Source organism: Theropithecus gelada, chromosome X (assembly GCF_003255815.1).
Source record: "Theropithecus gelada isolate Dixy chromosome X, Tgel_1.0, whole genome shotgun sequence".
Lineage (NCBI taxonomy): Eukaryota > Metazoa > Chordata > Mammalia > Primates > Cercopithecidae > Theropithecus > Theropithecus gelada.
Genome location: NC_037689.1, coordinates 137,338,733 through 137,351,187, shown reverse-complemented (window position 1 = coordinate 137,351,187; position 12,455 = coordinate 137,338,733). Strand labels below are relative to the sequence as shown.

Sequence of the window (12,455 nt, the reverse complement as noted above, 5' to 3'; positions counted from 1 at the left end):
ATCCTTGCATCCCAGGAATAAAACCCATTTGATCTTGATGAGTTATCTTTCTGATGTGCTGCTGGTTTCAGTTTGCTAGTATTTTGTTGAGGATTTTTACATCTATGTTCATCATGAGTAATGGCCTATAGTTTTCTGTTTTTATTGCATCCTTGCCAAATTTTGATATTAGGATGATACTAGTTTTGTAGAATAAATTATGGAGGAATTCCTCCTCGTTGATTTTTCTTGGAGTAGTTTTAGTAAGATTGGTACCAACTCTTCTTTATATACATCTGATAGAATTCTGCTGTTAATCTCTATAGTCCTGGGGGTTTTTTTGATTAGTAGATTTGTTATTACTGATTCAATTTCATAGCTTATATAGGGTTTCTCTTTCCTCCTAGTTCAATTTTGGTAGGTTGTATGTTTCCAGGAATTTATCCATTTCATCTGTATTTTCCAGTTTGTGCTCGTAGATATGTTCATAATAGTCTGAGAATCTTTTGTATTTCTGTGGTATCAGTTGTGATGTCACCTTTGTCATTTCTGATCGTGCTTATTTGCATCCTCTCTTTTTCTTGGTTAATTTAGCTACTGGTCTATTTGTTTCTAATTTTTGTTTCATTGATACTTTGTATGCTTTTTTTGGTCTCAATTTATGTTAGTTCTGCTACAATCTTTGTTACTCCTCTGCTAGCTTTTGGTCTGGTTTGTTCTTGTTTTTCTAGTTCTTTTAGCTGTGACATTAGGTTGTTCATTTGAGATTTTTCTGCCTTTTTGATGTAGGCAATTAGTGCTATAAACTTTGCTCTTAACACTGCTTTTGACATAACCCATAGTTTTCGGTATGTTCTGTCTCTATTTTCTTTTGTTTCAAAATTGTTTTTTTGGTTTCTGCCTTAATTTCATTGTTTACTCAAAAGTTATTCAGGAGCAAGTTGTTCAGTTTATATGTACTCATGTGGTCTTGAGAGTTCCCCTTGGTATTGATTTCTAATTTTATTTCACTCTGTTCAGAGAAGATGCTTGATATTATTTTGAGTTTTGAATTTCAGGAGACTTGCTTTATGACCAAGCATGTGATCAATTTTAGAGAATGTTCATGCACAGATGAGAAAAATGTATGTTCTGCACTTGGTGAGTAGAGTGTTTTGTAAATGTCTATTAGGCCCATTTGGTCAAGAGTCCAATTTAAGTCCAGAATTTCTTTGTTAGTTTTCTGCCTCGATAATCTGTCTTGTGCTATCATTGGGGTCTTAAAATCCCCCAATATTATTGTATGACTCTCTGTCTCTTTCCTTAGGTCTAGGGATGATTGTTTTATCAATCTGGACACTCTGATGTTGGGTTTATATATATTTAGGCTAGTTGAATCTTGTTGAATTGAATTCCTTTTCATTATGTAATTCCCACCTTGTCTTTTTATTTACTGTCGTTGATTTAAAGCCTGTTTTATCTGATACAGGAAGATCAAACCCTACTCCTTTTTGTTTTCCATTTGCATGATAGATCTTTCTCCATCCCTTTAGTTTTAGCTTGTGGCCATCATTATGCTGTCATCACGCCTGAGACGGGTTTGTTGAAGTTTTTGAGATGGAGTCTTGCTCTGTCGCCCAGGCTAGAGTGCAGCCAGGATAGAGTGTAGCGGCGCGATCACGGCTCACTGCAACTTTCGCCTCCTGGGTTCAAACCATTCTCGTACCTCAGCCTCCTGAGTAGCTGGGACTACGGGTGCCTGCCACCACACCTGGCTAATTTTTGTAGTTTTAGTAGAGAAGGGGTTTCACCATGTTGGCCAGGCTGGTCTCGAACTCATGACCTCAGGTGATCCTCCTGCCTCAGCTTCCTTAAGTGCTGGAATTACAGGTGTGAGCCACCACGCCCGGCCTAACAGATGGTATTTTTGTACTCATTGTGCCAATCTGTGTCTTTTAAGTAGAGCATTTAGGCCATTTACCTTCAAGGTTAATATTGATATGTGAGGTTTGTTCCTGTCTTAGTGTTGTTAGCTAGTTGTTTTGATAGTCTCAAGTATATAATTGCTTTATAGGATCTGTTAACTTTCTACTGACATATACCTTTATAGTAGCAAATATCATCCGTTTGTTTTCCGTGTTTAGAGCTCCTTCAAGCATTTCTTATAGGATAGGTTTGGTGGTGACAGATTCCCATAGCATTTGCTTGTCTGGGAAAAACTTTGTTTTTCCTTCAGTTAGGAAGCTTAGTTTAGCAGGATATAGAATTCTTGGCTGCAGTTGTTTTTCTTTAAGAAGGCTAAAGGCCAGGTATGGTGGCTTATACCTGTAATCCAGTGCTTTGAGAGGTTGAGGTGGGAGGAACAGTTGAGCCTGGGAGCTCACAGCCAGCCTGGGCAGCATAGCGAGACCCCATCTCTACAAAATTTTTTTTTTAGATAACTAAGCATGGTGACACATGCTTGTAGTCCCAACTGCTTGGGAGGCTGAGGTGGGAGGATTACTTGAGCCCAGAAGTTACAGTGAGCCATGACTGCACCACTGCTACACTTTAGGTGACAGATTGAGATTTTTGTCTCTTTAAAAAAAAAAAGCCAAAAATACATCCCCAATCTTCTGGCTTCTAAGATTTCTGCTGAAAAATTCACTATTAGTCTGATGGGATTTCATTTATAGGTAATTTGTCCTTTTTATCTAGTTGCCTTTAAGATTTTTTTTGTTTGTTTGTTTACCTTGGGTTGTCTGATGACTATATGCCTTGGTGATGGTCATCTTGTGTAGCATATAACAGTTGTTCTCTGAATTTCTTGTATCTGGATGTTGACCTCTAGCAAGGTTCAAGAAATTTTCCTGAATTATTCCCCAAATATATTTTCCATGTTGCCTTTTTTTCTTCTTCTCTCTCAGAAATGCCAAGAAGTTATAGATTTTGTTGCTTTACATAATCCCATATTTCTCAAAGACTTTACTCACGTTTAAATTTTTTTTTTTTTTTAATATGACTGGGTTAATTCGAAAGACTGCTCTTCAAGCTCTGCAATTCTTTCTTCTGCTTGGTCTAGTCTATTGTTAAGGCTTCCAGCTGTATTTTGAAATTGCTTTAGTGAGTTTTTCAATTCCAGGCGTTCTAATTGATTTGTTTTATTATAGCTATCCTTATCTTTCATATCCTGAATCATTTTTCTGGTTTCTTTGTGTTGGGCCTCAACTTTCTCTTAGATCTAGTTGAGTTGCCTTGCAAGCCATATTTTGAATTCCTTATCTGTCATTTCAGACTTTTCATTCTGGTTAACCTGTATTATTACAGAGGTAGTACAATCCTTTGGATGTGTCAAGACACCGCCCAGCTTTTTGTACCGCTAGAGTTCTTACACTGATTCCTTCTCATCTGAGGGATCTGTTGCTTCTTATTTTTGAATTTGCTGTAGTTTGGATAAGACATTTTTTATTTTTTAGTTCTTTTTTCCCTTGAGGATATGACTGTGGTATATGTTGTATATGATTGTTTGGCTTTGTTTCTGGGTGCTTTCGGCAGGGCAAGGCTCTATATGGTTTCCTGGGTTGTGGATAGCTTCAGTGCAATGGCTTTCTCAGATGCTGTCGTAGTGATGTATTGGATGCAAGGGCCGACACACTGCCTCCCTCAGGGCTAAGGGTGTGGAGGTGTCAGAAAGCTTAGCACTAAACCCTTCTGGCAGCAAGTTACTTATTTGGGGATGCAGTTCAGGCTTCAGTCCGGTAGGTGGAGCTTAAGAGTAAGAGTCAGTTCTTCCTCTGGGAGGCTGATGATGAGTGGAAGCGCCTATCCTGAGGGAAGGATGGTGGCAGGGGTTGGAGATCGGGTTGGGGTATGCCGAGATCTTGGGGGAAGGAACGAGGAAGGGTGCACCAGCTCCTCATCCTGTGCAGATAGGGACATGATCCACTTCTCCATTATGCCCCTGTCATGCTCACAATCTTCAGTTCGTATAGACTGTATCCTTTGGTTCCTGGTCACAGTGTGGCTGCAGATCGTGGATACATCTCTCTGATGGTTGCAACCAAAATGGGCTTTGGCCAAGCCTTTACCCCAAGTTCAGAGCAGCAGCTCTGCAGCTTACCTGTCTGTTGCTGGGATGCTGCTGCTCTGTGTAGGGAGTTGGAGTTGGGTCCCACCCTTTGTGAAAGCCCAATTGGCACGAGCTCATTTTCAGCAGGGGTAGAACCACTGTGAAAAAGGTGAAAAGTTTCTCCAGGTACATGTGCGCTACCCTCCACTGGGAAGAACTGCTGCTGGCCGCATCAACAACAGTGTACAGGAGTGGGCACAGTGGGAAATGTCTCCATGACTGTTCCTGGCCCTCAGTGCTACCTCCTTCAGTGATTGTCACTGTGCCCACATTTCCTTTGTCCCAGGAGGGCCCTTAGCGGGCTGTGCTTACCTCCCCCTTAGGGACACTCCATGCTGAGGGATAGATCTCCAGGGATCCCATAGCTCCCTGGGGACTCACTGATCCCCCTGAGCTTGCCAAAGTCAGAGCAGATTGGAGTATATTTGCAGGGGATCTGATGGTATGATAACTCAAGGGCAGAGATTCCCCTAGGTATGGTATTGGCCCACCACAGCAGCACAAACAGAATGGTTCCTGCCCTCTAAGTTTGGGTCTGAGGGGAGTACTGACATGCCTGCATGAGCTGGCCACCCGGATCTCTGTCCCTGGGAAGCTCCTATATCGCCACTGATGGCGTTGCCCTAGGTAAGGAGGGAAGGGTTCCCCAGCAGTTTGATGGTCAGGACATTGTCACAGGGTGAGGAAGCAGAGAAGCATTTCCACCTACTCTTTACATGGGGCTTTGAGTTCCTCGGGGTACAGTCTCTGCCAGACTCTCGCTACTTTCCTTTTCTGTATCCCAGCTTTCTCTTGTGGGCTCTCCAATAGGTCCTGGCTCTCTTCCTGCAGTTTTCAGTTCAGAAAATGTCCATTCACCAGTAACTTTGATCTTTTTTATGAGGACAACTGGCATCTGATGTCCCTAGTCAGCCATCTTGAAAACCCATGTTCCTGTTCTTAAAGTTCCTCAAGGATAGGGATTCACTAATTTCCTTCATCGTCTGATTAGAATGTTTGGACCTTTATACTTTGAATGATTTTTTTTGAGACGGAGTCTCGCTCTGTCACCCAGGCTGGAGTGCAGTGGCCGGATCTCAGCTCACTGCAAGCTCCGCCTCCCGGGTTCACGCCATTCTCCTGCCTCAGCCTCCCGAGTAGCTGGGACTACAGGCGCCTGCCACCTCGCCCGGCTAAGTTTTTTTTGTATTTTTTAGTAGAGACGGGGTTTCACTGTGTTAGCCAGGATAGTCTCGATCTCCTGACCTCGTGATCCGCCCCTCTCGGCCTCCCAAAGTGCTGGGATTACAGGCTTGAGCCACCGCGCCCAGCCTTGAATGATGTTAAGTGATGTTAATTGGTATGGTAAGATAGAACATAAAATGAAATATGCTAAAGTGACATTGAGTACAAATGTTTCAGAACATTTTAGCTTAGCATGATGATACTCAATTCTGCCACTGGATACCAGTTACCTCAAGGTGTCACAAACTTCAGAACCTCATTGTCTGAAATTTGCTTTAATAAGTAAAACTATGCCAGAGACAGCACTCAGAATGAGTAGGGGATGTATATGAAAGTCAACCGTGATAAGATGTCAGGACTCTAGAATTGCTGCGAATTATAAAAATATTCTCTTTAACAAGCCTTCCTGTAGAATCTTTGTCAGGAATTTTAGAAGATCACAAGGTTTCTTTTGTGTTCCCAGGCTACAAGATCAAGCTGCAGAGACCATTGAAGCTCTGCATGCAGCAGGCCTGAAAGTCTGGGTGCTCACTGGGGACAAGATGGAGACAGCTAAATCCACATGCTATGCCTGCCGCCTTTTCCAAACCAACACCGAGCTCTTAGAACTAACCACAAAAACCATTGAAGAAAGTGAAAGGAAAGAAGATCGATTACATGAATTATTGATAGAATATCGTAAGAAATTGCTGCATGAATTTCCTAAAAGTACTAGAAGCCTTAAAAAGTAAGAAAGTACATCAGTTTCTTATATTTAGACATTGGTGCAGATGTAAATCACAGCTGCGTATACAAAAGGCTTCATTTTCTGTAATTTATGATTTTCTGTTTGCAGGTGTTTTATCATTATAAGTTAAAATTGTCCCTGAGGACTTGACTAATGGCCCATCTGAGATTATTTGGCACTTTCCACCTTTTCTTTTAACTTAAAAGAAAACTGCACATTACGGAAGGTTTAGAAAAATAGCTCAATTTTTAAATATTTAGAGTCTAGGTATTCAGTGTTGATATTCTGGCCTGGTCCATGTTAAGAAAAAAAATACTCCTTTCACAGTCTCTTAAACTGAATGTAATAAAATCAATCTCTATGACAATTTTCATGCATTTTGAGGTTCTGGAGCCATTTTCTGTGCATTTTTATACCCCAGAGCTCCAAATGGAATCAAATACTTGTTAACGTGGCCACTTTATTTAGAGGACATGGCTGCTTTGACTCTGCTTTCAACTAGGAAGAACTTGTGGAACATGAAGGTGTCAGGGAAAGCCACTGATAAACAATAATTCAATGCCCAGAGATATATTTTCTATACTTCCCATTGACCAAGGGTGAGCCTTGTCTAAACCAGTTACTTGAATTTACCTTGGCCATAAGCAAATTGATTTCCTTTTTTGGAATGCCACTGGATGTGTCTGTACTAACTTGAAATATCCCTAAGCAATATTATTTTCAATTTCTTAAGCATACTTTATGTTCCAGGAACAGTGTTAAGGGCAATGTATGATAATTGTCATTTAATCATCATTAACAACCCAGTTAGGCAACCGTATTTTCTTCATTTTACAGATAGAGATCACACAGCTAAGAAGGAGTTCAGAAAGTCTATCCAATTTCAGATCCCATGCTTATAACAACTATGCTATATCTGTATCTTCATCTCTAATGTTTAAGCAAGCTTTAAAAATGAATAGCCTGCATTCATGAGGCTATGGCCAATTCTAAAGCAGCTGTTGTTGTTCTAGTACTTGGGCATCAATGAGAATAAATAGGTTTTTATTAATTGCCTATGAGAAACATTTTCCTTTAGCCAAATGGTACTTATAAAGACAGTCCAAAGTATGTGCATTTTACTTCTCCTTTTGTCTTAGTCTGCTTGAGCTACCATAACAAAATACCATAGATTGGGTGGATTAAACAGTAGAAATTTATTTTTCAGTTTTGGAGGCTAAAGTTCTGTGATTGGAGTGCCAGCATGGTTGGGTTCTTGTGAGGGCTCTCTTCTGGCTTAGAGATGGCCGCCGTTTCCCTGTGTCCTCACATGGCAGAGAGAGCTCTGCTGTCTCTTCCTCTTATAAGGGCAGTAATCCCATCATGGAGTCCCCACCTTCATTGACTCATCTAAAGTCAGTGTATTCGTCTGTTTTCACACTGCTGATAAAGACATACCCGAAACTGGGAACAAAAAGAGGTTTAATTGGACTTAGAGTTCTGCATGGTTGGGGAGGCCCAAGAATCATGGTAGGAGGCAAAAAGCACTTCTCACATGGCAGTGGCAAGAGAAAAATGAGGAAGAAGCAAAAACAGAAACCCCTGATAAACCCATCAGATCTCATGAGAGTTAATTCACTATAACGAGAACAGCACAGGAAAGACCAGCCCCCATGATTCAATTACCTCCCCCTGGGTCCCTCCGACAACACAATGGGAATTCTGGGAGATACAGTTCAAGTTGAGATTTGGGTGGGGACATGACCAAACCATATCATTCTACCCCTGGCCCCTCCAAATCTCATGTCCTCACATTTCAAAACCAACCATGCCTTCCCAATAGCCCCCCAAAGTCTTTCAGCATTAACCCAAAAGTCTATAGTCCAAAGTCTCATCTGAGACAAGGCAAGTCTCTTCCACCTATGAGCCTGTATAAAATCAAAAGTAAGCTAGTTATTTCCTAGATACAATGGGGGTACAGGTATTGGGTAAATACAGCCGTTCCAAATGGGAGAAATTGGCCAAAACAAAGGGGTTAGAGGGCCCATGCAAGTCTGAAATCCAGCAGGGCAGTCAAATCTTAAAGCTCCAAAATGATATACTTTGACTCCATGTCTCACATCCAGGTCATGCTATTGCAATAGGTGGGTTCCCATGGTCTTGGGCAGCTCCACCCCTGTGGCCTTGCAGGGTATAGCCTCCCTCCTGGCTGCTTTCACGGGCTGGCATTGAGTGTCTGCAGCTTTTCCAGGTGCACAGTGCAAGCTGTCAGTGGATCTACCATTCTGGCGTCTGGAGGATGGTGGCCCTCTTCTCATAGCTCTACTAGTCAGTGCCCCAGTAGGGACTCTGTGTGGAGGCTCCGACCCCACATTTCCCTTCTGCACTGCCCAAGCAGAAGTTCTCCACAGGGGCCCCATCCCTGCAGGAAACTTTTGCCTGGGCATCCAGGTGTTTATACATACACCTTCTGAAAGCTAGGTGGAGGTTCCCAAACCTCAGTTCTTGACTTTGTGCACCCGTAGACTCAACGCCACGTGGAAGCTGCCAAGGCTTGGGGTTTCCACCCTCTGAAACCACAGCCTAAGCTCTACATTGGCCCCTTTCAGCCACGGCTAGAGCAGCTGGGACACAGGGCACCAAATCCCTAGGCTACACACAGCACGGGGACACTGGGCCTAGCCCATGAAACCCCCTTTCTTCCTGGGCCTCTTGGCCTGTGATGGGAGGGGCTGCTGTGAAGGTCTCTGGCATGGCCTGGAGACATTTTCCCCATGGTCTTGGGGATTAACATTAGGCTTCTTGCTTGGTATGCAAATTTCTGCAGCTGGCATCAATTTCTTCTCAGAAAATGGGTTTTTCTTTTCTATCACATCGTCAGGCTGCAAATTTTCTGAACTTTTATGATGTTTCCCTTTTAAAATGGAATGCTTTTAACAGCACCTAGGTTACCTTTTGAATGCTTTGCTGCTTAGAAATTTCTTCTGCCAGATACCCTAAATCATCTCTCTCAAGTTCAAAGTTCCACAAATCTCTAGGGCAGGGACAAAATGCCACCAGCCTCTTTGCTAAAACATAACAAGAGTCACCTTTGCTCCAGTTCCCAACAAGTTCCTCATCTCTATCTGAGACCACCTCAGCCTGAACCTTACTTTTCATATCACTATCGGCATTTTTGTCAAAGCCATTCAGCAAGTGTCTAGGAGGTTCCAAACTTTCCCACATTTTCCTGTCTTCCTATGAGCCCTCCAAACTGTTCCAGCCTCTGCCTGTTACCCAGTTCCAAAGTCACTTCCACAGTTTTGGGATCTCCTCAGCAACACCCCACTCTGCGGGTACCAATGTACTGTATTAGTTCGTTTTCATGCTGCTGATAAAAACTTACCCAAGACTGGGAAGAAAAAGATTTAATTGGACTTACAGTTCCACATGGCTGAGGCCTCAGAATCAAGGCAAGAGGCAAAAGGCACTTCTTACATGGCTACGGTAAGAGAAAAATGAGGAAGAAGCAAAAGCGGAAACCCAGTAAACCCATCAGATCTTATGAGACTTCACTCACTCTCACGAGAGTAGCACAGGAAAGACCGGCCCCTATGATTCAGTTACCTCCCCCTGGGTCCCTCCCAAAACACATGGGAGTTCTGGGAGATACAATTCAAGTTGAGATTTGGGTGGGGACACAGCCAAACCTTATCAGTCAGTTACCTCTCAAGGTCCCCACCTCCTAATACCACAACACTGGGAGTTAAGAGCTTCAACAGATAAATCTTGGGAGAACACAATTCAGTTTATAACAGACGCAAATCCCATCATTAGGGCCTCACCCTCTAAAGGTGCTATCTTCAAATACAATCACATTGAGGGGTAGTGCTTCAACATGAATTTGCAGGGGAACACAATTCAGTCTATAGCACCATTCAGCAGCCCTGAGGACACTTTTGTAAAAGCCAGGACTTATGGAAAACTTAATGTACTATCACTGTCTCAGATCAGCCCGTCTTCCTGAGTTGGGCACAGTCTTTACTTACTTACAGAGTTCAGACTCAGTCACCTTTGCCAGCTTCTGCTCCTTTGCCCTTTCGCCTTCAAATCAGACCCCAAGCCATATTCATACTCCCATTCTCACCTCTAGTGCCCCACCCACATCAGAGGCCTAGTACCTCATGCATGAAATCCCTTAAGCCCCTCTGCCAGATGAATGATCTTTAAATGAAGCACTGTCCATGTCACAGTTCCGCTCTGAAAACTTTGGTGGTTCTCCATTACCCACAGATTCAGGCCACACCAAAGGCTTTAAGTGACCTTTTCAATGTGCTTTTCCAGTGCACCCCAACATAACATTCTATTACTTCACCTCTTTTGTCTCTGTTTTTCAAGTCCTACTTTAGATACCACACCTCACAAAGAATCCACTATTCTCTCCTGTGTGGATGTGTCTCAGTAACTGGGCATTAGCCATGGATTATCTTGTTTGGTTGGGTAGTTCTCTCACGTATGCTTCTATCAGTCTAAGGAGATGTTCTATTCTCCATAAAAAGATTAGTCCATAATTCTTTGTATTTCTCTATATAGTGTGCTTATAGTTGGTGTTCGCAAGTTATTTCTTCATTGGTTATTGAGTTGCTGTTTTCAGCCCCGTAAGTAAGCTATTAATATATGAGTAGGGGGGCAAAGAAAGAGAACACATCATTGATGTCTCTTTATTTAGTGAATAAAATTATACAGCAAAATATGGGTAAGTATAAAATGTTACGGTATTAGCAGTATACACTGAAGAAATATGGAATAAAGAAATGATGAGGTATATTAGGCCCTCACTACTCAAAGCTTCATCTATAGAATGGCAACTCCATTGTCACTGGGCAGCTTTTTAGAAATGGAAAATCTCACATCACACCTAACGAATCCGAATTTGCAGTTTAACAAGATTCCCAGGTGATTCCTTTGCACATTAAACTTTGAGTAGCATTAAATTAGATAACAATCTCTGAGCTTCTGCTTTGTCGAACGCTTCCACTGCAGTGATTGTCAAATGGCATCCAAGATTCCCCAGAGCAAAACTTGAATAACCACTCGTTTGTTTCCTAATTGAAAAATAAAGGTTAATTGGCAGAATTTTCTCAGTTGTTAGTTTTACACTATATTTTTCTTAAATACTTGGCACCTGTTACACATTTGTCTTTCCTGACACCTAACACCTCTTAGTCCTGGCTACACATGAGAACCACCTAGGAAGCTTTTACTATATATATATATATATATATATATATATATATAACCAAGCCCTGGCCAAGGTACTCTGATTTAATTGGTCTGGGGATAGGCCCCAGGCATGGGCAATTTTTAAAGCCACCCAGATGATTCGAATGGGATGGCTAGAGAACCACTAAGCTAGTATGTAAAATGATACATTTAAAGAAAAAAAAAAAACCATACATATATATATATATGTTTGCCCCAAAGCCATTTGTCTTTTCCCTGTATTGTTAGGGAGTATCAGACTAATTGATGATTTGTCTTCATAGCAGAGTTTAACTAATTGATTTTAATTCCAAATACTCACTATATGTTTCTTAAACAGAGGCAGGCTGCTTAATCTCTTTATTTTCTAAACATCAAAAAAAAAGTTTGTATTAGTCAAAGTTCAACCAGAAAAATAGAGCCAGTAAAAGAATATATTGAGAGATTTATTGTTAGGACTTGGCTTGGGCAACTAACTGTATTATCTAGCTGGGCAGGTCTAGGTTTATGGGATAGGCTCTTAGGAAGGGCTGGGACTCTCAGGCATGAGCTAAGGCTATTGCCTTAGGAAGTCTCAGGAAGTAGCTAAGGCTACTGCATCAGGAAGTCTCAGCTTTGCTCTTAAAACCTTTTAAGTGACTGAATAAGGCCCACTCTAGTTATCTAGGATGATCTCTCTTACTTGAAATCAACTGCTTGTGGATTTTTATCACATCTACAAAGTACCTTTACAGCAACACTTAGACAATTGTTTGATTAAATAACTGGGAAATGTGGCCTCACCAAGTTGACCTTTTAGAACTTGTAGTCATCTATATGTGCAACTCGGGTCTCAAAGATATGATTGCAAATCACTGTTGTGCCATTATTAGAGGCAGTTGCTTCTTTAGAGTGAACAGGTTGAGGAACCAGATTGATGACTCCCCTTACCTGGGACCACCCCCTTTGTTGTTAAAAAAAAAATCTGGATCCTAAATAGAAATCTATAATAAATTCAAACACAGCATTGTTTTTCTTTTTCAGAGCATGGACAGAACATCAGGAATATGGATTAATCATAGATGGCTCCACATTGTCACTCATACTAAATTCCAGTCAAGACTCTAGTTCAAACAATTACAAAAGCATTTTCCTACAAATATGTATGAAGTGTACTGCAGTACTCTGCTGTCGGATGGCACCGTTACAGAAAGCCCAGGTAACTGTGAACATTAGTTA

At 41.7% G+C, this 12,455-nt stretch overlaps 1 protein-coding gene across 6 annotated transcripts in view; it reads left to right on the top strand.

Annotated features, from left to right (window-relative positions):
- Window positions 1-12,455, top strand: part of ATP11C (ATPase phospholipid transporting 11C) — a 201,526-nt gene that overhangs the window by 149,693 nt on the left and 39,378 nt on the right. For all 6 annotated transcript variants that reach the window (XM_025373047.1, XM_025373044.1, XM_025373045.1 and 3 more), the window contains 2 exons: window positions 5,754-6,017; window positions 12,261-12,435. In XM_025373047.1, coding sequence (XP_025228832.1) covers window positions 5,754-6,017; window positions 12,261-12,435 — 439 coding nt within the window. The remainder of the gene's footprint in view (window positions 1-5,753; window positions 6,018-12,260; window positions 12,436-12,455) is intronic.